This window comes from Passer domesticus, chromosome 2 (assembly GCF_036417665.1).
Source record: "Passer domesticus isolate bPasDom1 chromosome 2, bPasDom1.hap1, whole genome shotgun sequence".
NCBI lineage: Eukaryota > Metazoa > Chordata > Aves > Passeriformes > Passeridae > Passer > Passer domesticus.
The window spans coordinates 25,496,756-25,523,548 of NC_087475.1; the positions used below are offsets into that span (position 1 = coordinate 25,496,756).

The following is a 26,793-nucleotide window of genomic DNA, read 5'->3' on the forward strand; positions in this document are numbered from 1 at the left end:
AGTGTGTGCAGTCAGATGGGTGACTCCTTTTGAAACCACTCATCTGCAGCTCCACAGAGCTGATCCAACTGGCCCTGCTTTGAGCAGGAGGTTCGACCTCCAGAATCCTTCAACCTGCATGACTGTGAATCCTGGGGAATTACAGCGGGCAGATCCTGAATTTAACATGAGTAGTCAATGTTTTGGCTTAATGAAGTTGACTTGTATGAGGTGCCAACTCCAAAATCAGAGCCACTTTTGTGGTTAATAAAAAGGATTTATTGTCTAAATTAATCCTCCAGATTAGACATACTGAATATTTAAAGAGAGCTTTAAAATCCATCACTCCATTTGTATAATCATGTATTTGTGTCTCTTGAAGCCCACCAAAAGATGGTGCTGCACCTCAGAGAGCTGCAGCTATTTGGAGGGAACTTCCCAGCTTCCTGTGTCATAAATGAGGAAGCAGTAGCATCATTAATTTCCTTTTGCTTATCTATGTACAGTCCAGGTGAAGAGAGTCTTTTGGAGATGATCTCATACTTGGAGATTGTCTCATCTTGGGCACCCCATACCCACACATATTTCCCCAATATAATAAAGCTGCTATATCCAAACTGGTGAGTTGCAGACCATAGACCTCTCATGCATATGCAGCCAAGTAAGAGCAACATGTGTCTGGATTAAAGTACATTAAGGAAAAAATATAGGGTGGTTGGGGTTTTTTTTAAATCAAACTATCTCATCTTGCTTCTAATGACAGGCTTCCAGGGACCTCCAGGCTCTCCTGGGCTGCCCCCTCTTCCTCCAAGGCTGGTTGCTGAGCAAGGTTCACCAGGTCCCCGTGGAAATATAGGACCTCAGGGAAGCCCAGGAGATATGGGACCTCAGGGCCCACCAGGAGATCCAGGTAGGAATCACACATTTAGACTGAAAGCTGTTCCCTTAGCAGACTGAGGCTACCAGAACACTGATTTGATGCTCTTCTACTTTAAAGTCTGTAATCCAGAAAGGAGAGTCAATTTTTAGTCTTCCAAAGCTGAGGCTTCAGCTTTCTTCCTCCTCCTAGCATTCAGAACATAAGCAAAACAGGAAATAACCTTGGCAACACTCACAAAGCCAAAGCAACATCAGATATGGATCTCACGCACATCAAGACTGAATATCTCTGGTGGAAAAGTGCACATCCTTGTGGGAATGCTCGGGGAATAACATAGCATTGGTGACATGTAGAGCTGATGCACTGCACCTTTTGCCATGAGCCTCATCAGAGATAAGTGGTGCCCAGAGTGAAGGATCAAGGTTGTGGGACTCATGTAGTCTTGACCCCAGCAAGCCTTTCCAATGAACTTGGTGCTTTTTGCCCGAGCAAGTACCATAGGGTCTCACCTTCAGTGCAAACCCAGCAGACAGGACCAAACAAACACAAGTAGAGCACATGTTAACAAAGTGGGATGGGCGTGTTGATATGTCTGCAGTCACTGTGCTTACAACCATTGTTGTGTAAGGTTTCAGAGGCTCACCAGGAGAGCCAGGACTCCAGGGCAGGGGTGGCATTCCAGCTCCTCCTGGCTCCAGAGGGGAACAAGGAGGAATGGGATTTCAGGGTCCGGTGGGATTTGAAGGTAAGAGATATCACACAGCACTTTTTTTCTCTTTCCCATTTCTCTGCACTTAATTGTTCTGCAGTTACTACTTCACTGGATGGAAATGAGAGGAGAGAAAGGAGGGGGCAAGAGGAGGGGCAGGGAGCAAAAGGAAGGTGGAGGAGGGGAAGGAAAGGGACGGGAGGAAAGTTTCTGTCTTCATAGATACTTCACAAGGGACAAATTAAATGTTAACAGCTATCATAGAGCAATATTTTTAGAATAAACTTTGATAGCTGTAGATATCAGTCTACTCATGAGTTTGTTTCACTCTGAGTATATTTATTCTCTTCAAGTATTTTCAGCCTAGTGTTTAACTAACAGTTACATTCATGGAGATGAATGGCTGGGTAGGTGAAACTTGGATAGATGAAGTTTAAGGGAATGTATTTGTAAAGGAAATACCTGTGTCCTTATCAAATCAAAAAGCAGAACTATTACTATCTTAGTTAGCTAAGCACACAAAGAAAAAGGTATTTCCAGAGCATAGTTTCAAGTGTATGAGTCAAATGCAAGAAGTCCAACAACCACTGGTTAATCTTGGACTAAGAAAATATTTTAAAGGAAAAATCTGCTCATCTCTGTTGTACCAAGTATGCTTAAATTCATCAGAACTTTATTTATGACTTTCCCTAGTTCTGGTGTGAAATACTTAATCTTAGAAACTGTGGAGCCTGATCCAGTACCAATCTACTTCAAAAGCAACTGTTATAATCCTAGAACTGCAGCTCTTCTAACAATAACTTGCCATAAAGAAAAGGCCTCATGCCATCAAGCTGTTTGTCAGCAGCTTAGCTGGAAAATCAGTTAGCACCAGATCATTTGTGGGAGCACAAGCTCAGCTGGACTCTTTCTCTTCTGCTCCCCTCTAGGTCAGCCAGGCCGGCCGGGCAGCCCGGGCCCCCCAGGCATGCCGGGCCGCAGTGTCAGCATGGGCTACCTGCTGGTGAAGCACAGCCAGTCCGACCAAGAGCCAATGTGCCCAGTTGGCATGAACAAACTCTGGAGTGGATACAGCCTACTGTATTTTGAAGGACAAGAGAAAGCACACAACCAGGATCTAGGTATGTACAAATACTGCTGGCAGCAGCCTGGATTCCAAAAGCTGGGACTACAACAAAGAGGCTTAGGAAGCACCAAAGTGAGAATATAGAAACTACATGTCTTCATGGAGTGCCCCTGAGAGAGCTCCTGCAAGTCATTAGTGTTGTTTGAGGGAACCAGTAAAGCCAGCAAAACATTCTGGACCACCATTTCCTGGCAGGTACTTGGGAAAGAGCAGGAAACTGGAAGTGTGCATTGACTTCTCTGACAATTATTGCCTTTCTCTTCTTTTTTAACAGGGCTGGCTGGCTCATGTTTGTCTCGCTTCAGCACCATGCCATTCCTCTACTGTAACCCTGGGGATATTTGTTACTATGCAAGTCGAAATGATAAATCCTACTGGCTCTCAACTACAGCACCTCTTCCAATGATGCCTGTGGCAGAAGAAGACATTAAGCCATACATCAGTCGCTGCTCGGTCTGTGAGGCCCCAGCTGTGGCAATTGCTGTCCACAGCCAAGAAGCTTCTATTCCTCACTGCCCTGAAGGCTGGCGCAGTCTGTGGATCGGATATTCCTTCCTTATGGTATTGGCTCTCCAGTGTCACGTTTTGTGCAGCAATGGGTTTTAAATTTGAGTGTTTGGTACTAGTAAGGCTGCTCTGCTTCAGAGGCAGCAAGACCAAAACCATGCATCTTACTGGGGAAACAGGGAACTACAAAAGTAATTTCTAGGAAGCAGAAGAGGAAGATTTCTGTGAATTTCAGAAAATTGTCTCTTGTCAGAGTAGCATCTGGAGACCTTACTTTATATACAAAATAGCACTTCAGAAAAAAGGGGCAGCTGTGACTTAAGAAATAAAATTACACTGAGGTGCAACAGGAGCACACAAAGCATTTTCACAGCTAAAGATTTGGAGTTATTTACATACATCACTACTAAGAAGCTGATCTAGGGGGGAAAAAAGGAAAAGCAACAACATGTTTTTTTTCCAAGCAACAACATGCTTTTTTCCTTCATTTCAAAGTTTAAAAATCATTGGTGTTCGGTCAAAGATTTTGAAGCCAAAGTCTTTCACTTACTCTGGAAAGAGAGACAGGCTCTGGTTGTTTTAAAAATTAAATTTCAGTGTTGTTGGCAATAAGAGCTGAGCTGTACATCCCACGGTTTACATGAACTCTTCAATCTTGTGATCTTATAACTAGGAAATTAAATGTTACAGAAAAACTTAGTGCTGGGTGTGCAGCAGAAGACCTACTGAAGGGTCTGACTGTTTTTTTGCAAGACTGTACAGAGGGATCATATGAGCCCCAGAGGGCTTAGCATGGTAAAGAGTATCTAAAATGTCAGTGAATGGTCTGACATATGCTCATTTTTCCGACTTGCTTGATGAACACGAGAGTCAAAACCTGCAGCAGCATGCCCATGTTAACTTTCTGAAGACTGGGCTGAATCCTGAAGTAAACAGTATTGGAAAAGAAACAAGATTTCTGTGGCAGAAGACATCATAAAACAACAATAGTCAATCTTACCCACAAACCATTTGTATGTCAAAAGTCAAAAACTTAAATTTTTCAGAAAATAAGACACAGGCAAATCCAAAATTAGGTACAGAAAAAAAAATCCCTACATTTTGAGAGTAGGTCAGATTTTTTACCATCCCTGTGTTTGACCTTTCTTTTGCTTCTATAAAAAGCCCTGATACCAATCTCATAGTTCCTTCACAAGAATGCCAAGAATTAATTAAATATTTGCAAAGCCCATGTAAACACTGAGCATTGTTAAGTGCAAAGTTGTCACCTTAGCAAGAACTCTTTGCCAGAACAAAGTCTGTCAGCACTGTGGTACACACTGTGAGAAAAATTCCCCTTTTCCCAGCTAGCTTGTGGAGCAAATGAAGTGTTTGGTGTATGCATTTTTGCTTCTCAGGCAAATGTGGAAGACGTAGAGCACACTTGTGGTTTTCTCAGAGTACAATGTGTTTTAATTCCTTGGCTTAAATTTGTTACCTCCTTCCCCTGAGTAAGGGGCAATCCTCAGTCTGCACAGACTCTGCCCAAACAGCCAGAGAAGTCAGTAAGATTTCAAGTAGCAAGGACACTCCACTATCACACATCCTATAGGAGTAAGCATTGCAGGAGGATAAAAAGCCATAGTGAATACCAGAAGAGATGTCATAGAGTTGGAGCTTACAGACCAAGCATGGAACACCAGTGCTCATCCTGAAGTTGCCAAGCAGGGCTGCTCCCATGCCAGAGCTCAAATAGCATCAGCAGGTTTTACTATCTGCTTTCCAGCTCCAACTGCAGAGGCCTCAAAGTTGAAATAATTTATGCTGCATCTTACATTGCCTAAATTTACAAAACTGTTTAAGAACTTCATTTTCCAGCTGCTTTCTTTTATATTACAGATTCTTTCCGTTCCTAACAAAACTGCTACAGTATAGCTTTAAAATACAGCTGTATATTTATTAAAGGGACAGAGAAAATGCTCATTTTGTTAGTAATGCCTTTGACAGAAGAAAAGTAACATTCAGTTCATTATCACAGAACCTGTCAAAGGCAACAGTTGAGTGGTGTAAACAGGCATGATTCTGGTGTAATTCACTGTTAAAAAAACATGTCATTCAAGGAACTAGTTATTGTATAGAAGCTAATTCTGTTTCTGCAGTGCTCCTCACATGCAATGCAGATTAAGACTTTATAATTTGGGAAATTCAAATTAAATATATGGTGAAAAATTGGTCTTAGTGAGGGTAATAAAACAGAGGAGCAAGATGCCCAGACAAGTTGTGGGAGGTCTATCCTTGGAGGTATTAACATCTCCACAGCACCTTGGAGTAACTGAGGACAACTTTGGTGTCAGCCCTGCTTTGAGCAGGGAACAGGGGGAAGTGACCTCTAGTGGGCCCTTTCCACCTAAATGACTCTCCAATTCTAAGATTTCCAACAGTGAAAATCTTAACTACAGAAAAGGTGTTTGTTGGAATATTTCAAGAAGGCATCAGCCTCTTTGGGCTAGCTGTTTTATATAGTTACACAGCTGCAGGACTGGCCAACTTTCTGCTCTGGAGATAAGAATTAGGAGCAATTCTAGTGGTTTTTCTCTTTTCACACATGTAAGTTTATGACAGCATTGCCTGAGGCTGCACTCTGAACACTGCCCTCCTTGTCTCCCTTAGCACACTGCTGCTGGTGATGAAGGTGGAGGACAGTCCCTGGTTTCTCCTGGGAGCTGCCTGGAGGATTTCAGGGCGACTCCTTTCATCGAATGCAACGGCGCACGCGGAACCTGTCACTACTTTGCAAACAAATACAGCTTCTGGCTCACCACCATCGACCAGCCCTTCCAAAGCAAGCCCTCGGGAGACACACTCAAGGCAGGACTCATCCGAAGCCATATCAGCAGATGTCAAGTCTGTATGAAAAACTTATAAAAGTCTCTCACAGTATAAGGAACAGTCTTATCACGTAGTTCTGATACTGAGGAGCCTTCTGAGGTGGTTAGACAATTGAATAAATCATGTTGGTGCTTTTTTTAACTTATTACCTCAAAAGCTGAATTGAAATTAATTTTTAAATGTCTGTAAAAGCAAGTTAAGTATAACACAAATTAAGTCTAACAGATCTAGTGGTGTGTTCTCCCACTATGCAGAATATATACACATTTTTTGCTAGTCTAATATTACATCGTTTGCCAGATGACAGAAATACTCGCAGCTTTGAAACACCAAAAAAATTTCAATAATAAAAGGTTTCCTTGATCAGATACGCACCGCATTTACCTGAAGAGAATATATGTATCTTTCTATTTACTGTATTTGTCACAACAGTAAATGCTAACAGCTGCAGTTCCATAAATTAACACAGGATGTTGTATGTCCTAAATTGTTGCAAAATATTGAAAATGCACTGTGGTCCAAAATGCTCATGTCCAGCACTGAAACCTAATTTACATTTTAGTATTTTCTGCTTGGGCATTTCAAACACACCCAACACTGTCTTCCTCTTTTTTTTTTTTTTTTCCCCCAAGCCTCACCATGCTTTAGCACTTAAACACTGCCCAAGAACAAACCCCAAAAACAGTAACCACAAAATGCAACTCTTTCAATTTGGTTAGAAGTCTACATGAAGATTAGCATTTTATTTTACAAGCTTGATGGTGTTTTTCCTAGACATACCCCAAGCCAAACGATCCCTTGCTCCACCATGCTGTGGACATTTCATCTGTGTCACACCACCCACACAGCAGCATCAGTTGGTTTGGGCATTGTACCTTTTCCCCTCCAAAATTAAGCCACTCATCACAAGCAGGCTTTAGCCACATCGTGTTGGAGCAGCACACAGGGTAGGGTTTGCAGGAGTGCTGGATGCCACCTGACCCTCAAACACAGAACTTGCAGCCCTGCCAGCTGCTCTCTGAATGTGTCCTGTCCTGGCAGCTGGGGATGAGTGGCAATGGCATGGCCACCATCCCAACCTGCACAGAGTCATCTTTGCAAAAGCAAAGGAGAGTGTAGCAAGGCATTTATTTGGCATCATCCCTTCCTGTAGAAAAGGTTGATAATTGCCAGAATGGCTAGTTATTTCCTTCTGTAGAAAGAAGTTGTCTGTCAGGGCTGCAAGAGAGGAGGGAAAAAGGATCAACTACAAATTTCATGTTCACATAATCTGATTAATATTTATAGCAATGACAGTGATTTTTCAGTAACTCACCTCACTCCTGCTTCAGGTGCTTCTTGGCTTTTATTATTACATTCCAACCTCACTGTATCATAAATAAACTCCTTCTTTTTCTACATCTCTATTTGTTGGTGATTTCTATTTTGTAAACTGTGTTTTTTGATACAATGCATATGGACTGCTCTGTTGAAATACTTTGTTTGCACTAAGGAATTAGAAAAGCACCCCCTGCAAACTCCTCCCACTGAAACTCAAACTCTTCAACTAGAGAACACTTGTTTGTTTCACTGCACTTAAAAAGATCTAAGAGGGAAGCTGTCTCTAAAATTACTTATTTAAGATGAATGAGTAAAATAGTACTGTTTAACCTGTTGTTAGAATGATGAAAGCAGATAAACTGTGGCATTGCAGATTAAAACAACCATTATTCATGCTCTACAATGTTCAGGAAATCAACATTTACCAGACTTGACAAGAGTTACCTCCACAAAACATATATATATATATATAAATTAAGTTAAAGGTCCAGAATCATAGAATGGGTTAAATTGGAAGGGACCATAAAAATAATTTTGTCCCAAGCCCCCTGCCATGGACAGGGAGATCTTTTACTGGACCAGGTTGTTCAGAGTGACATCCAACCTGACCTTAAACACTTCCAGGGATGGGACACCCACAACTTCTCAGGGCAACAAGTTCCAGTGTATCACCACTTTCCCAGTAAAGATTTTTTTTCTTAATATCTAATCTAAACCTACTCTCAATTTGAAACCATTCCCTCTTGTCCTGGCACTACATGCCCTTGTAAAAAGCCCCCTGCCATCTTTCCAGTAGGCTGCCTTCAGGCACTTACCTAGCACACTGTCTGACCTAGATTAGCTTCTCATATAATTAGATATAGCCATAAACAGAGAAATTACCTGAGCTTTAAATGAGCTCTCTGACCCTGCATTAGCTCTGAAAGGCAGACCCTGAACAAACTTACCACACTGTTATTTATTTCGGCTAAATAAAACTCAGTACTGAAAGCACTGCAGTCAACGTGAGCTAAATCTATTCCATATTTGCCAATTCTCTTAAACATGGCAGTAACAAATAACCAGGAACACACAACTTGTCTTTTCCACATATTGCTAGACAGCAGTGCTTGTGGGATGATCATAAAAGCAATACTTGTGGGGTGATCATACAAATATCCCTTGTGAGTTGCACAGCATGCATCTCTGACAATGCAGCACATTCAGTGTTTTAAGAGAACTTAAGTGAAGGTTAAACAAATCTATAAAAACTGATTACGTCAACAACAGCAGCAAACTATTTGGATTTTCATGGCTAATATATTGCCTAATCTTCCTACAAAGCTCACTGCTCTTGCACATAAAACTTCAGCACATGGTTCTTCCACCAGCAGTTGCTTAGCCTCTTCATTTTCTCTGATTCAATAAGCTGATATTAACAAGTTTGTCCAGAGTGGTCCCAGCACAGCATCAAGTGGAACACATCAGCATAGTGCAGGGAAAAGACAAACTAGCCATAAAACCCACAGGGTGCTAAGCAGGCTTGAGCTCCTGTAGTTTGTGTGTGTACCCACAGCTGTGTTTCTCCAGAGCCTGCGCAATCGCGGCTCAGAGAAGTGCAGGGAGCTCGTGCACACAGACACGTGGAACACAACACACAGAGGATTTCACCTGGTGGAACACAACACATAGAGGATTTCACCTGGTGAGCTCATCCAGAGCACTGCATGGAAGGACACTGACTTGTCAAACTGTCTCTTAGCTGCAAATTTACATCTTCTCCTATGAACACAGGTTGACAGTTTGAGTTGTTCAGCTGAAAAAGACTCTGGGGAGATCTTACAGCAACCTCAAAGTACCTAAAGAAGACTCAATAAGACCTGTAGTGTACAGGGCAAGAGGTAGCAGTTCTGAACTGAAAGAAGGTTGGTTTAGATTGGACAGAAGGAGGACATTTGTTTTACTGTGAGGGTGGTGAGACACTGGAGTAGGTTGCACAGAAAAACTGTGGTGGTCCCATCCACAAGAGTGTTCAAGGCCAGGCTAGATGGGGCTTTGAGCAACCTGCTTGAGTGGCTAGCAGATGTCCCTGCCCATGGCCAAAGGGTTGGAACTAGATGATTCTTGAAGATCCCTTCCAACCCAAACCATTCCACACTTATGGTTGTAGAACCCACTTTCAAGAAGCTAAAATACCTTTCTACAGGAAAAACAGCTACAGCAAAATAAAACCATCCTTTTACTGAACCAAAGTGCTCCAGCCTAGGATGTAAAAAAATAATCACAAATGTTTTGCCTTGGTTTGACCACATCTTCTACTTCAAAGCATGGTGTATGCTTCCTACACTTACCTGTTTGAAAACATGCTGAAGTATAACATGCTGCTGAGCCTGGAGAAGATAAATGAGATCATGCTCCCCTTCTATAGGTAATAGTGCATCAGTATATTAACACTGATATAAGTGAAGATATAAGTGAAGTCAACATAGTGATGTGAGTTGACCCCAATTATTCCTTCAGAACATATTGGCCAAATGAGCAGAGTCTGTTCACACCCTGTATGACTCTGCTTGTCCATGGCTGCCAGAAATAGAAAATGAACAAACAGCAAGCAGTAAACATGGCCTTGGCACAGGAGGTGTGAGATTGTTGCCAGAGGAGAGGCTGAGGGGTCACTGCCAATATGCCAAGAGCACCCAAGTGCAGGCAGCAGCTGCCCCTGTGGCCACATGGGGACCAGTGGCACCCCCAGGCACGGCCACCCGCTGAGGGGCAGTGGGGACATGGCCCTGCAGTTGTCCTGCACACAGCAGTTAAACCCTACTGAACAAGGGAAAGAAGCAACATCACAGCACCCCATGACTCACTAGAGAGCAGCAGAAACAGGCAGGAGTGCTTCCCACCACGATGTGGGCAAGGATGCAGCTAAGAATCTCAGAAGCTTTGCCAGCCCTATAGGCACTGGCAGAGGAGGCTCTTTTGTGACTTACTTGAAGCATTGTTGGGGTTGTCAAGGGCCCATGGCAACTTCCATTTTGCACCATAAGTGCCTGTGAGGGACAGAGAGCAGGATGGATCCTTCCCAAGCACTCTGGCACGGATCGTCCCCCATGGTCAGCCTGGCTCAGCCATCACCTCAGGCACTGGCTGGCCTGTAGGTCACATTCACCCAGCATGGCCAAAAATAGCACCTCTTTTTTTTTCACTACATGATCACTTCACAAAATCGAGACATAATGGGGAGAGGGGCAGGGGGAATAAATGCTTGTCAAATGAATCCCCTCTCCCTGGCAGAAAGAGTCTTTGGTCCATTTCAACCACCTCCACTAGTCCTGGCAGGGAGGATTTCCCTTTGCTTCAGCAGCATCACCACAACAGACCCAGCTCCAGACAACTGACCTCTCTTCAACAGCTCCCATGTATTACACAACTGCTTCCCAGGTTTTGTCGTGTAATCCCATGAGCTCACAAAGGCTGGTACAGTGTCAACCCATCATAACCCAGAAATTTCTCAAGGAACAATAGTCAGCAACACCAAAAAAACAAGAACAACATACCAGACAAGTGTAGCCTTAAGGGCAAGAGTGCAGCACACAAGACTGGTTCCTGTGTCATCTCATTTGGTGAAAACACCCAAGCTGAAGTTTTTAGAAAGACTGTAAGAATTACTTAAGATCTCATATGAGTCAAATGCTGGTGCAACTGAACTGGCAAATATTTAACACCTTAAGAAATGTTGGATGTTAAATTTACAAACATTTTTCTTATTCTGTGCCTTCTAGATGTACATCTCCCAGGCATCTCCCAAAATGCCTGACCCTGCAATCAGCGTGTGTTGCAGGTTCAGCTGTCAACAGATGCAGGAAAGCCAGGGCTGGACTTCTCGCAGGTGTGTCTGCAGAACCCTTTGGTCACAAACAAAACACAGTGTAGCCTGTTTGTCTCTTCCCAGTCCTGAGGGAAGACTACATACTGACCCTGGAATTTTGTTAAGGGCTAGAAGGTTTCTAATTATACACATTTTAAAATAGCACAGCTCAGGTGCTGTTTAGTCTCTGACAGACTGGTAGGTGTCTGCAAGCCACTGGCAAACCCAGAAGATTACAACCCTTAGTAGGGCCTGTAGCAATAGGAAAAGGGTTAATGATTTTAAACCACAAAAGGGCAGGTGCAGACTAGATACAAGGAAGACATTTTGACAATGAGGTTGGTAAAACACTGCAACAGGTGTTGCACCTGTAGATGCCCCATCTGTGGAAATATTCAAGTTTTGACTGGACAGAGTAACCTGATCAAATTGAAGACCTACCTGCTCAATGCATGGGGAAGTGGACTAGATGACATTTAAAGGTCCCTTCCAATCCAAACCTATGATTATATTATTTAATGCTGAGTGGTTTCTCTCTCAAGCCATTCTTCCCCACTACATGTGTACTATGAATTAACTTGAAAGCAGAAAATAAAGCTACAGCTCTGCAGCAATTCGCTCAATAGGATATACTTCCAAAAAAAAAAAGTACTTTAAATATATTTAGGAAAAAAATTATTATTTATTTAGGAATTTTCTCCCTATGTATGGAACAACTATGATTTGTGTGGGACAGAGAGAGGCAATGACAAAGCGTAAGAACCACCAACCCTTAGTTTTAGAAAATTGTGCCAGAGGCACCCAAAGGAAGATGGAGACTGAAAATATGCGGGCTGCATCCTTGGGGTTGAGTGGTTGGCTGCTTTTTTGGGAGAAATGGCGGGGAGGAGGGGTTGTGTCTCAAGGTGTGTTTAAAAACTCGAAGTTCTTCACTCTGCCTCAGTTCAGCGTGAGCACATAGGTCACTACGTGCACTCTTTGTAGCTGAGAGGGCTGGGAAACTCCAGGAGCTGTATTAAGTGTTAGCCACACCTTTTTACTGCAGTCAGGAGGGAAACCTGTGCCTCATTATTGCTCCTTCATGGGCCTTTTACTCCACAAAAGGCAGTTTCTTCCCTTCCTCCTGCATTAGCCTGTTTCACATCAGAAAACACCAGTCTTCACTTCCCTCCAGGTAGAAGTAATTACTACTCCAGGTAGTAATGTCATGCACAGCTGATAAAAATCAAAGCTGCAGCTCTGCCTGAGAACAACTAAGAAGTAGGAAAGGAGACAGAACACATACTGAACACAATGATACCCCTAAAGGCACAAAAAAAAGGTTTTTACAAAAATACAAACAAAATAAGGTTGATTTCTTCCCCCAAACCCACCTATATTAAAAATAATTACAAGGAGAAAACGGAAAGAAAGAAAAAAACTTCCCCCTGCAACTGGCAATAAGAAGAGCAAGAGCTGAGATACTGCTTGTTAACACATGAAAGCCCACTATGGAAGAAGAATTCTCATTAATAAAGTCTCCAAATGAACAGTACATATCGACAGTGATTTTAATAGTTCAGCTTCTGAATCATACGCTGTCATGTCTGACATAAAAAGATTGCATTTGACTTATTAGCTACAAATATAAATATACCTGGATTTTCTTTTTTTCCTTAAGAATAAAAAAGTACTGTGTGTTCAGTCTTCCAAAGTTAGAATTGTAAGGGAAAAGAAGATCATTATATGAAAGTTTTCAAGAGTACACAAACAGATCATTTACATGCAACATGAAATGGCAAGTCACTAAAAATCAGAATGTTTCAAATCTGTCCAAAGGATTGTCGCTACCCATTCTAATAACACACCACTTGTCTTCAGAGCCCATGGAAACTGGCAAGTCTTACTCTATAATTTCACTTGCATTCCCATTTTTTTATTCACAGAGCTTCCCAGAAGCCTTTAATGGTCAGAAGATTTATTTGTTTCTCTTTTTTTTTTGCATACACCATTTTAGTCCATTTATTCCTTGACTTTTCCTTTCTGGTCAACTGCAAGCAGTTCTTATTCCTCATTTTGCTGGAGTGAAAAATCCCTCCCCTTTTCTATGTCACATAGGTGGTTCAGGCACAACAACCTGACTTTGTCCTTTTGGCTGGCTTGTAGTCCGTGATGTCTACGGTTTGTGGTGGCCCCTCAGCTTTCTGCCGTACGATTATTGGGACTACCATGTCAAACACAGTTTCAAACAGGTAGTCCACCTTGTATCCTGTCTTTGCACTGGTCTCAAAACACATTTTCTCAGCTGCTGGAACATCCTTCTCATCTAGCATTTTGTATTTCAGTATCTTTTTATAGAGCGCAATTGCATCCTCCGCACGGACTTGTTTCCGCACCTTTGAGCCACAGCTGGCACCAGACTTTTCAGGTCTATTTTCATCCGGTGGTGAAGTACAGTCATCACTGAGGTCAACTTTATTTCCAACAATAGCAAAAATGCAGTCAGCACTTGCACTGTCTGTCAGAGCCAAGAATCTTTCTTCCAGCTCCGTCAGGCTTTGGAGGCTGTTCACGTCGTACGTGAGGATCACAGCGGCTGCTCCTCTGCAGTACATAGACCCGAGGCCATGGAACTGCTCCCGTCCTGGCAAAGGTTTAAACACAGCAAATGTTAGCGTGCTGGAAAACACATTATTAACCAAGTAAGAGAGTTTAAGGAATTTTAAACCAATTTCACAAGTCTGGATGAAACAGTGAAATAAAAATGCGTTATTTGTAGAACTTTCAGGTTTTTCCTTCTGTTTTTCCATAAGAGAGCAACAGTATCACAGAACAGCTCTGCTCATTGTTTGCTCAGTCTCAGAGAAGGGAATCTGTAGAGACAAGTGAATAAGGAAGATCATGCAGCATTCTTACTTGCAGAGAGCAAAAAAAAAACTGGCTTATTTTTTATTAAATTGCACACTAGTTGACTTACGTCACATTAACTACTACCCACAGATGGCCCATCCATCTACCTCACCATTTACAAACAAGTAAGTTCTACAGTTTCAAGTTCTGTCAGAATTTATTACTCCTATAAATCCAGCATGCATTTTCCAGTACATGTAGTTCAGAAATCTGTATCAAAATCAGTAATCCACTTCTTCCTAAGTTTTGAAGGATTTTGTAAGCCATATAGTCTGATGCTACAAGCCCACAGTTCTCAGGCACCTTGGCTTTACAGGAAAAGTGTCTTGTGGTATCCAGCCTGTAGTGATATGCATCTGTCCCTCCATCAGTTTTCACAATTTTTTAGAGTATTAAACACATAATATACAGAAAATCCTAATACATTCTAAGAGAAATTAATATTATAAGTTGCTCTGGCCATTGCTCAATAATCAACAGTTAAAATATTTCTTTCTCCATTCAGGGACTATCTTCCAGCACCTCCAAGTAAGCCTTGCTGGTGTCCTTCAACTTCATTTGCTGGAAAACAAAATTGACTCTTCTTTAAATCCTGGGAAGCAAATAATGTTCTTCAGTAGTTGCAACAGGATTAAGAGAAATTAGGCAGAAGACAAACTGTGCTTTCCTTCCTATTGAGAGCTGCTACCTTCCCCAAATACTTGCTACCTGTAGAATATGCTGTATGTTTTACTATCCAAGAAAAAGATAAATACATGAGATTTCAACCAGCCATCGGAGTCAGCCTTAGGTCACTACATAAGTGTGAATGAACAGAAAAAAAAAAAAAAAAGAGCCAACTACACACTTATGAATATTTTAAAATCATTTTCTAACTCTTTTCATACAACCCCTTTGCACAGAGCCTTCATTGACAGAAAATCTGGAAGAGATCTTGTTACATTCATCTTCTGCACAAAGCTACTGACCACCATCAGCTATTTCATCATCATCAATGATTCATCATTAAATCCTTGTAAATGACTGTGGAACAGGAAAGGCAGAAGAAATTAATGCTGACAAATGCAGGCCAGCACACATTGGGAAAATGTGTTCGTCTGCACGTGAACATGCACTCTGTGAAAGGAACTCAGGATCTACCTCCAGTGGGGAACAGAACAGTCACTGCAGTGAGGCCTTCGACAAACATCAGAACTGTGCTCCACAGCTGCCAGAAGAGAGACAGTGTTCATCATTATCAGTAAAACAGATCTGGGAAACCTCAAGCTAGAACATGAAATTCAAATCTCATTGCACTTTTAACACTGAGTGAAACTCTGGCAACTACCAGAGAGAGAGGTTTGGAAAGGTGCAGAGCTCACTATAAAGAGGAGTAAAAGGAAGCTGGTGAGAATGCTCAGAAGTATGTGAAACGTTTGCATGAGGAAAAATTCTGGGATCTTTCCAGCTGGTGAATGATTGGAAAAAAAGGGTAGAAACAGATGTCTCTAAATTCAGGCATAATGCTGAGAAAAAATAAATAGTTATTCCTCAGTTACTTTCTCGTCACACAGAAAATGAGGATTTCACATCAAAAGCATGCGTGTAATTTAAATACTTTCCCACAAAGTGAAAAATAGGTAATAGTAGTTATATAACATTGCAGAGGTCAAAAGTTCACTGAACAGCATTCAGAAAATCATTAGGCAAAGTTTATGGAAAATTGCTTTAGTGTAATTTTGTATAACCTCTGATTTGCTTTCCCTCAGCAAAATAAATTCTTTAACTCATGATCTGGGAGGAAAAAAAGAGGTTTTAAAAAAATAGCTACACCCTTGTTTAGGTATGTTGAGTAAGGGCAAGGGAGATTGGGATGCAGGGGATGGAGGAGGTCAGTCCTTTTATGCTTTTTTTCCCCGACCTCAAGTTAAAGTTGTACTTCCAGTTGCACTGTAACTGAGTCTTTAAATGTCCCCAAGTTTTCAATAAAAGTTTGCACCATGACCGATTTTGTTCTCACCCAAACCTTGATTATACTGTGGTCTGGAAACCACAATGGAACATGTATCTCCCCTTGTTCTCCCACTTCAAATGCCTAAGCCACAAAATGCAGCCCCCAGAATTGTTTGCTACAGCAACCAAGCAGCAGAACAATACTATTACTTGTTTTATGGCATTTATATGCTAATCTAATCTTGCACAGCATAATATAAACCATGACACTTTTACATGGCAACTACCAACTGACTACTTCTATAACTAATACATTGTTGAAAGGGGGAGAGAAACAGTAAGAATTTACCTTGCATAAGGGATTAATTATGTCAAAGGAGTTATGGATAGTCCCCTCTGCTCACCCTCACAGCACAATCAACATGAAGAAAAAACAGCACAATGTATTTTTGTAGCAGTTTCCTTGTACAGACCACTTCTGACACTTACAGGCTGGAACAATTCTACATATGGAAAAAAAAACCCAAAACTTCACTAAGTATTTAAACTGTCCTCAAGGTGTCAGGCAAAATAGTACCAGACATTAGAATGAAAAACTTACTACATGAGAACAGCCATCCCCATTTTATAGCCAGTTATTTTTTCCTCTGGACCCATCTGATCCCACTCTAACCACATATATTTTTATACCATTAGTTAAAGTAAGAGGTAAGCCCTGAATCCAACAATTAAACAATTTTCCCTTTTCAAAAAAACAAATGTAACAGAGAAGAGTGGAAGAACTATCAAATAATCTGCAGTCAAAGGAATTGCAAGAACCACCAAATCAACCACAAAGGCACAACATCAGGGAAAATTCTGAAACCCAAGCAACCAACAACTAATTTTCATTTCCTTTTCATCTTTATATTTTACCATATTTGGAGCAGTTAACAACCCTGCAGCTGTATCTGCAGCACCATCAGCTTTCCAGAAGGTCTTTCATCAAGTATATGAAGACCTGTTGGAGACTCCAGCCACTCAAGAGGCAGCACAACCAATAAGCATTTTCTAAGCCCTATGATGGTTGTCACAAATCAATGAGTTTTGAGCCAAATGGACCTCAGTACCATGAAGTTCGTAAGGAACTTAACAGAGAAAGAAAGGAAAAGCAGACCTTGCAAGAGGCTGGCTTGACAAATAAGCAAGGCTAGATCTAAAGTGTACTAAGACTTGAACTTAAGGCCTCCTACTGTACTCTGACCTCTCAGCTGGAAGTCAGCAGCCCCTGTGAATGCTTTCTCTGGATGGGACCACAGTCCATCCAAGCATCCCAATACCTTCCAGTGGGATTCACTGACAACAACAGCACCTCAGTGCTGCTCTTGGAGCTCTCTGCCTGACCATGGCCCCTTGAGAGTGGTATCCAAAGTAGTCCATGAAGTAGCTGTGTATGTTTATGAGAGCAGAAGCCAGATTTGAATGCTCCTTATCTACCACCTCTTCAAAGGCTTTCACCACAACTTCTGAAGTGGCACAACTTCTACCAGAAGAAGAAGTTTTAAAACTCTCAGTTTTGAGCATGTACAAGAATGCAAAACAGGCTGTTACTTTCAGTCTGGAAGGAATAAAACATGACTATTAAACAGCTAAAAAGGTCTTCAGTAAAGTACTGAAAAAAGTACTGTTTCTACTCTGATATCATAGTCTAAGTGGCAGCATAACTCAGTTCCTAAGGTAAATATGTACACAAAGGTGGGCTACAGAGGCACACCACCATTGCGTTAAAACTGCACAAGATTGCACAGTTGTCCAGGAAGTGCTCAGTCTATAAACAAGGATTTTTACAGCACTGTAATCTGACCAGTAGAGAGGAATTAACAGAAATACAAGGTATGAGCTTGTGAAAGACAAAGCTTTTGTCTTTCAGATTCTCTTTCTCCTTTATACGAGTCTGAACTTGAGTGTACACAGAGAGGGATAGGAACTGTACCCTAGGGAGATAGCTAGAAGAGGAAAGAAAAGAGAAAGTATGACACCCATGACTCAGCACAGAAATCAGCATTAGAAAGAAATGAGCTTTGAGGATTCAGCTGCAGTAGATGAAGGTTCAAAGGGTGACCCTTATGCTCTTGAGTTACCTCAGCAGGAACATCCTCACGATCACAAGAGCAGACAAAGATCCTTTTTGAAAAGGCAACAACATTTCTTTCTGTTCACAGACAAGGCAGTAAAGTTGTGACCCTTTAAAGGACATCAGGGGAAACAATTTTGCTAGGAACTGAGATTTCTATTTGTGCACATATACCAAGATACATAATGACTACCAAAGAACAAACAGTAAAGGTCCCTAAAGGTTTCAGGAAAATTCTCCTGCCCACATATGAGTCAGGCTGTCAAGTTTTGAGAGTGATGAAGTCAGGGTTCTTCATTACCTTGTTCAAGGTTGGTATTTATTTCTCGTAGGTGGCTTTATCATATTTCCCTTGAAGTCAGGAGCTTTGTTAAGAACTGGACTACATCTGTGGTTACTTGGGGATAAAAATAAAGCTCTCCATCCCAAAGGATTAACAAGGATTACAAAAATAGAAATTTGTGGACACATGAGTCACAAAGGACTGGAGAGTCCAATTTCTACATGTCCAGGAGCTGTCAGAATATAATGATTTCCTGATCTGCCAGAAAAATGCCAACATATGTTTTTTCTTCAAGACAAAATTCCCCATGGAATGATAGTTTCTGAGACAGAGAGAAACTAAATAATTAAACTAACAATCCAAATAAAAATCTCCAACACAATACCCCCACCTCTCCCCAGAAAAAAACAACCACCAACCACAAAAACAATTACAGTTGAGTAACGATAAAATTAATTTCAGCTCCACCTTCACCCAGTATTATACATTGACAAAGCTGCATTACAGAAGACACTTGCATATGCTGAAGCTTCAGCATGCAACAGATGCCTAGCTCTGCTAAAAAACAAGATGACGTTTATTTTGTTTATACTCATTACTTAGATATGAATCAACATTCACGGATGAACTGTGCCCTATTTTAGCAGCTTCTATTTAAGTTATTAAAATTATATGTGTATGCCTTGGCCAAAGCAGAATATAACATAAACACAGGGGAGTAGTGATCTTAATACCCAAAGGGTTTTACTTGCATGTTTCAAAGCAGAAAGAGCTACATATGGAAGAAGAAAATAACAGCCACATGGGTTAAGTGAACAATGAACAAAGGAAAATTCTTTCATAAAGCTTTCCAAAGAGAAAACATCAAAAACAGTCAAGAAAGTGGGATCAAAGTAATAGATGATTGAGACATGCTTACTCCACTTCTAAACACAATTTATTCTGAATTGTTAACTCAAGAATCTTTATCTCGTAATAGAAGACTTAAATTTGTGAAAGAAATCATCTCTTCCCTCAAGTCTATGCAGTTTTTACTTAATGAGCAAATACTTTGGATTCTGAAGGAGTCTGAAATTGCCAAGACCCTGCAAACATCCCCACTCTACAAACATGAATTATTCTAGTCTTCTAAACCTCCTTCTGCAAAACAGCAGCTCAGTGTGAGAAAACAGCCCCCACACAAACCAGAAGCATTCACTTCTCACTTAAGCAAGATGAGAAATCATTATCAAACTGAGCCCTGTCCTCCAGTCAGCTTTAAATATTGTACTAGAAATACCACACTTCCACTAACAAATGTGCCCCTTGGACACAAAATCAATGACTAGAAAGACTAGAACTTACACACTGCACAATCATTTTCTATTAATTACTTAAACACCCTTAGGTCTGACCTTAGAAAATGGAGGTTATTTTAAAACACTTAAAATAACACAACTTCAAGTCTTTATAACATTTTTATTTTCACTCTGATTTAAAACACAAAAACATGTAAGAGCACCCATCATGCTGCACACAATTCCTTCTTCCTACCACTATATACACACACACACTGAGGCCTTATCACAGAGGTTATTCAAAAGCTTAGATCCAAAACTAAGAGCCACGCCTGACAGCATTTAGGTATTTATTCTGCTGCTTTTAGATAGATAAAGGAAATGTACTGCATGAGCTGCTTCTCCTCCCCTGGAGGCTGGTGGTCAGGAAGGCAAATATACTCTGGACATTAGCTCCAAGTGCTACAAATCTCTTCCCATAAAAAGATCATAATATCCCAATGGAGGCAAGTCCCAGATTGAGAGGAGCCAATGATGTATTTGAGCTGAGTGCCACAGATGAGAAAGCTTTCTGAACTGCAAGCAGTGAAGCAGAAGATGCTTTCTAATACATTTAACTCCATGACATTTGAATAAAAGGCAGATCTCGAGACTGCAGTGCACTGTTATACAGGAGGCATGTAACATTATTTTCCTGCTCTGAAAGTGGCATTACATTATGTCAATATAACCTAGTCCCCACTGAATTCACATTCAGAAATTTTATACAATCTACTGGCAGGCTATAGAATAGAATTCTATCCAATATTAAAAATTCAGTTTAATAGATCTAATTTCTGCCTGGATAACTGGATGAAGTTACTCAAGAAGTCCAACTAGTCATCTAACTGGAAGCAGAGAAAGTTTTGATAAAACAGGAAATGCCTTGGCACTATAATCCAAAATTTATGAGCTATGGTTCCGCAGTATAACTTTTATCCTGAAAGATTAAGCTGTACCTTTTACATAAATAAAAATATTAAAGGGGGATTTTTTTTTTAGAAGTCTACTAAATTACCATCAGTGATCCAATAGTGTCTGGCATAAAACACATCCAAAAATATATGTAAACTCTGTTACTAGGGAATCTAAATTATGACAGAAATAAAAATCTAGGAAAAATACAGAGAGATAAGTAAGTGAAGGGATGTGAGAAAGGGCTAATTCTCAAACACATTGTCATGGTGTGAATTAGCCCTTTCTCACATCCCTTCACTTACTTACACATTTTTTAAAAGAGCATAACTCTTTTCTCTTTGGAAACAAACTTATGCAGGAATACTTAACAGATATTAATATATTCTCCATGGAATAAGAGGAAAATCTACAACAGGTTTCAGGCAAAGCTGGATGAAATTAATAGCATTACTAAGCATCGAGGCCTTTTACTAGGGATTCTTTTCTCTAATACAATATGCAAGGGAAAAAATAAAACTCATCCTTTATTTCCGTTCCTTTACATAACCAACATCTTTTTGGGCATCTAAATTAGCTATTAAGATTCTGCCAAGAGGAGACAAACTACTCCCTAGAAGGCTAGTCTACACCAGCATCCACCATATGCATTAAGAAATGCAGCTCACGCTTCCTCTGCTTTATCTAAGAGTATCAAAAGCGCAAATTGTGCTGCTACACAAATAAAAAAAACCTACTACAATCAGTAGTATGGGAAAGGAATTAATTCAGAATAATTATGAACAAAAAGAATCACTAGAATGCATCTGAAATAAAGAAAAAGGGGGTGATTACTTACTGGAAATGGAAATTCCACTACACTTGATACACAAGAACAGTATTACCTTTAATGAAAAAAGCCTTATGCAGATTTATTTTGGCCTACTTCTTTCCTCTCCCCTGAATTATAACAACTAAACTAAAGCTAACTACTGTGCCGTAAATAAGATTTGAAGGACATGTTTCTGCAAGGACCAACAAATAACAAATATATAGAAGATTTTGCACTAAAACTCTACCCACTTCAGCTACTTTCTTGAAAGACAAGTGTTCCCTTAAAAAGGATTAATAACTTTGCTAAAACCAATGCTGCCTATATTTCTTCACAGATTCAAGCTTATTGTTTGTTTAGAGCATTTACAAAAGGAAAGTTACACAAATCCCAGGATGGTTGGGGTTGGAAGGGACCTCTGGAAATCATCAAGTCCAACCTCCCTGCTGAAGCAGGCTTGCCTAGAAGAGATTGCACAAGGTAATTCCAGGCAGGTTTTGAACATTTCCAGATAAAGAGGATACAAAACCTCCCTGGACAGCCTGTTCCAGTGCTCTATCACACTCAAAGTACAAAAGGTTTTCCTAATATTTAGATTACATTTCCTGTGTTTTGATTTGTACCTTCTGTCCCTTGTCCCTTCACTGGGCACTACTGAAAGTCTGGCCCTACCATCTTGACACCTGCCCTTAAGATTTGTGTGCAGTGGCAAGATCCCATCTCATCTTAACTGGCTGAAATAAACAACAGCACAAACTACCATTAATGTGCTCCTCTTTATGGTTCTCACCAGTAAAAAGTGCTCATAATTCTATTTTGGCTGTGTTTCCTTTTTTATAGGCCAATCCACTCAAGAAAGGCCTGATTTGTTGGGAGAAAAATCCCCTTTATGCCCTTGACCTTTCTAAGAAATCTTTCCCTTGTCAAACTTGAAGTATACCAATAAGTCAAGCAGTTTTAACTGACTCTTTAATTTTTATTAGACCATCAATTCAATTAACATTCCAAAAGTGATACTTTGGCACAATTCACATAAAACAATTCTTCCAAAGAAATTCACTTAAATGGGCCTTTTATTGTTAGGACAAATAACACACTGAGAAGTTATGCAAGAATGCCAGCGTGGTGTGCTGCACATCACATGTCAAACTCTGCAAGATGTGGTTAATGATCTACAGGATCATCTGAGTGTTATCTCAAGAATATGGGTTGTTGCAATATGCTTTTCTTCACAAAAAGGCACACTCAAACCCCTGTTTAATAAGAATCGCAAAACAGAAAATACTGGGAATTTTTTGCTGCAGATTAGTTTTATTTCATATTCTCCAAGAAGATTATCAATCTAGGCATGTTCTGGTAGAAGCTCCAAAATAAAAGGCTAGTTACCACTTTCTTCTGATGTATGGAATAAATAAATGCCTCAAAAGCCATGTAGCTTTAATTCACAGTACAACACCAAAGAACCAACAACATGGGTAAAAATTTCCTAGTTTTTTGACAGTTAACAGTGTAATAGTTTATGGAGAAATCTGCTTTTAAGTAAAAGCTTAATTTTGTAAAGGCAGCTAAACTAAAAGCAGATGCCTAGCAGCTTACACAGGTGCCAATCAGCTGAATCCTGCAGAGCATTCTGAGTCCCAGAGGTATCCAAAAAACTGATTACCACAGATGAAGCCTTCTCACCCACAGCTCAAATATAATAAACATCCCTCAGTCATCTTGTCAAATCCTGTACTATTTGATCATTAATTAGTTTAAATACTCCCAGAAACTATTTAAATCTAGCCCTGAAGAGTAGTTTGTCCATCTTCATTCCACAACTGGTATGAATTCCATAAGGCTTGCATTTCTGGTTCCCAATGACAGACCTGTCAGACACACTCAGTGAAAGAAGAAGACCAAGTTTACATGGGAGAGAATAAAAGAGGAAAGAAAAAAAATTCATAAAGGAAAAAAAACATTTAGAGAGCATGATCAGAGACCAAGTGTAATCCTCTTCAAATTTTACCTCCTGCATAATAAAGATTATAGAATTTCATTCAGTCCTTGTCTTGTGACTAGGAGGAACTTGAATTCTACAAAGTGTCTAAAGAAAGGAAAGTTAGTATCCCACCAATTTGCTTGTTGGAGTTCAGCTTTCAGATTCTGAGTTTTGATAGACTTTCAGTTTTACAAAGTAATCTGTTCAAAAAACAAATGCCTCTCCTTCAAGCACCAAACTAAAAAACAACACATTCCCCAAACTCCAGAAAAACTCCATACTCCTCCTGAAAGGAGGACTTAACTCCCCTATGACTTAACCTCCTTCTTGTCACGCCAGAGAAATGAGTATTTTTTCACTCAAACTCTTTGCCTCTGGCATATTTCTCTGAACTAAAAATCCTACCTGTAGTTCCTTTCTCCCATCTTTCTGTATTATTTTATTACCGAAGTCACAATGTTACCTAAATTCTTGATGACTTTTATCTCTCCCTACACTTGCACTTTCCAGAACAGCTCATAGATTCTGGGACAGCACAAGGTACCAAGAGCTTGGTTTGCCATATACTACCAACTCAATGGACCTTGCAAAACACCCTGTTGCCCAATGAATCTAGCTCATCCTGTTGCAGCACCCCATAACATTAGTCCTCTCTTCATTTGCACCCTTATACCTTTGTTTAGTCTGTATATTTCTAGCTGCAATTTTCTTTTTATAAAGAGAGTTATAAACTCAGTGACTTTGGACTAAAGGCATATTTATGGTTTCTATAATCAGCAATGCTTTCAGCTTCACAATGCCTATATAAAGGAGAAGAAATATCAGAGAAGATTCCTATTATCTACAAGATTTAGTTTCAGCTTTTCTAGAACAAAAGAATACCTGGAGTCTGTTCTGCTACATAAATGCAAAATTATTTTTCTTGCTGCCAAGAATAAATCAGAACTTACAATTCTAATAATGAAATTATGACTGAGCTTCTGAACTCACAAGAATTTTAATTTCAAAATAGACGTTCCCATAGAAACAGTATGCTTTCCATCCAAAGCTATCACATTTCATAAAAAACACGAATATGCTTTCTATCCAAAGTTTTAAACTTCACCATATTATGCCTAGCAATACAAAGCATTACACAGAGACACAGAGAAAATCTCCTAACCACACTACATAGCATGTTTCTGCCAACAAAAACTTTGGCTAGACCCATGTTAAAAAAAAAAACCCTACTTGTAGCTAAAGGTTCCACTGATGTCTCTACAATCCTGATTAACTTTCACATTTAGCTAGCTGGATCTACTTTTTTCAAACCATTCATTTCATTTAGTTCTCTTCATGTACTGTGTTCATTTCTTGAAAAAGGAGATAAGCCCAGAATATTCAAGCACTTCATGTATTTTCAGCTGCCTGGAAGGGCAGTGCCTTGTAAAAGATGAACAGAATTAATCACAGGCCTGCCAGACATACAAGCATACACAAGGTGCACCTTTAACACAAACTGAGAAAATTACATCAGATTTTAATCGTTTCTCTCTGAAATCTCACAGCTGTGAAGGGAGAGGTTTGATCTAAGCACTGATATCTGGCAAAAGAAATGAGGGCAAGACAGATTGATGAGATGCTACCATCCTATCTACAAGCAAATGCTCCACCAGAACTCCAGCTGAAATCTAGCATCAACATCATGTCTACTGAAAATGTATCAGGGTATTAAATTAAGCTAATTAAGTTAAACTCATGGAGTTCCTATATGCCTCTACTGAAATGAGAGCAGGAATGCAATAATGAAACTAGAAATTTAAGTCCAAGTAAGTAAAAAAGCATTGATGTAAAATTCTTCTGAAATTAAGTGTCTAAAAGAAAAATTGAAACTGCTGCTTAGAAAGAAGCAGTCATTTGACAGTTTTCCTTAGGAAAATATGATTGGAAGGAAATCATAAGGGGAGGGGGAAAAAGAAACCTTGGATTTATTTTGCAAGAATTCTGCAGGAAGCAATATCACTGAACACTTTAACTGCAGCAGCAGAGCTTGACGGTCAAATCCTGCTCAGTAGTGAGTAACAAAGAGGCCAGCTACAGGACAGGGCTCTACAACAACCTGACCTAGGCGAGACACTCGCTCCTGGCCTGTGGGAGCAGCTTTACAGCTCTAACACCTGCAGAAACACCAATTCACTGCCTCAAAGAAAAGTACCCTCTACAGAAAACAAACCATTTTCCACAGGGTGAGTTCTAAAAGCAGGTATTCTTTCTTTGTAGTACCTGAATACTGATACTTTTTACCTTAATTTACAATTCCTTTCCGCAGGTGTAAAGGTGCTGCAGATGAGGCCACTTCCCCAATTTCCAAGCAGAGGGTGTTGCCAGGTCCTTAATTTCAGAGTCACTCAAAGGAGTCCTTCAAAGCCCACACTCCCTCCCAAAGCTTGCTCTTCAAACTGAGAAGCAGGTCCTTAGGCAGGAATGCGTGGCCAGATGTACTTTAGCACGGTCTGACTGGCACTGCAGGGCCAGGAGGTCACTCCACACTTACTGGAGGTTTTATATTGCTCAATAAGGAACTGGCAGATTAGCTTGGTGTGCTGGTTTGGCTGGGGCAGAGTCAATTTTCTTCATAGTACCCAGTATGGGGCTGTGTTTTGGGATTTGTGCTGCTGATTCGAGAAACTGCATAAATAAAACAGGGATATTTTAGCTATTGTTGAGCAGCACAATATTAGAAAATTTCCTGTTTCTCATAAACATCAATATATATTTTTACTTTAATTAATAGATAATACATACTTCAATGTACCTTAAAAAAGAAATCTTGAAGACACACAAGCAGACCATCCCTATGTGCTGAAAGACAATGTAGCCTACCTGGACTTCAACAAAGCCTCTGACACTGCCTGCTGTGGCATACTCTGGAGAAGCTTGCAGCCCACATCGTGGAAAGGAGCACTCTTCACTGGGTGAAGAACCAGCTGGATGGCTGGGCCCAGGACATGGTGCTGAACTGTGCTGCATCCAGCTGGCATCCAACCACTAATGGTATCCCCCAGGGATCGGTGGGGGATAAACCCAGATATTAAACCCAGTCCTGTTTAATTTTTTGGATTGTCTGGATGACGAGATTGAATCTACCTCCAGCAAGTCCACAGACAACACCAAGTTGGGTCGATCTGCTGGAGGGTGGGAAGGTTTGGCAGAGGGACCTGGACATGCTGGATCAATGGGGCAAGACCAGTGGCATGAGGTTCAACAAGACCAAGGGCCGGGTCCTGCACTTGGCAGCAACAACCCCAGGGAGCAGTACAGGCTGGGGCAGAGTGGCT

General features: G+C 40.5%; 2 protein-coding genes and 2 long non-coding RNA genes across 7 annotated transcripts in view; 2 read left to right on the forward strand and 2 right to left on the reverse strand.

Moving 5' to 3' along the window:
* COL4A2 (collagen type IV alpha 2 chain) overlaps positions 1-7,469 on the forward strand; it is a 137,757-nt gene extending 130,288 nt beyond the window's left edge. For all 4 annotated transcript variants that reach the window (XM_064407786.1, XM_064407789.1, XM_064407788.1 and 1 more), the window contains 5 exons: positions 743-889; positions 1,488-1,604; positions 2,498-2,689; positions 2,969-3,255; positions 5,851-7,469. In XM_064407786.1, coding sequence (XP_064263856.1) covers positions 743-889; positions 1,488-1,604; positions 2,498-2,689; positions 2,969-3,255; positions 5,851-6,105 — 998 coding nt within the window. In that variant the 3' untranslated portion in view covers positions 6,106-7,469. The remainder of the gene's footprint in view (positions 1-742; positions 890-1,487; positions 1,605-2,497; positions 2,690-2,968; positions 3,256-5,850) is intronic.
* Positions 7,470-9,564: 2,095 nt separating this feature from the next.
* Positions 9,565-10,348, reverse strand: LOC135293530 (uncharacterized). Its single transcript, XR_010355633.1, has 3 exons — positions 10,236-10,348; positions 9,720-9,758; positions 9,565-9,630 (listed from the first exon to the last, which is right to left on the reverse strand). It is a non-coding gene; the product is annotated as an uncharacterized LOC135293530 (long non-coding RNA).
* A 236-nt stretch (positions 10,349-10,584) lies between these two features.
* On the forward strand, positions 10,585-15,390 carry LOC135293529 (uncharacterized). The gene is made up of 3 exons (XR_010355632.1): positions 10,585-11,026; positions 11,151-11,257; positions 15,028-15,390. It is a non-coding gene; the product is annotated as an uncharacterized LOC135293529 (long non-coding RNA).
* The window catches only part of RAB20 (RAB20, member RAS oncogene family), a 28,205-nt gene continuing 14,184 nt past the window's right edge, over positions 12,773-26,793 (reverse strand). Inside the window, exon 2 of the mRNA XM_064407793.1 lies at positions 12,773-13,859. Coding sequence (XP_064263863.1) covers positions 13,339-13,859 — 521 coding nt within the window. The 3' untranslated portion in view covers positions 12,773-13,338. The remainder of the gene's footprint in view (positions 13,860-26,793) is intronic.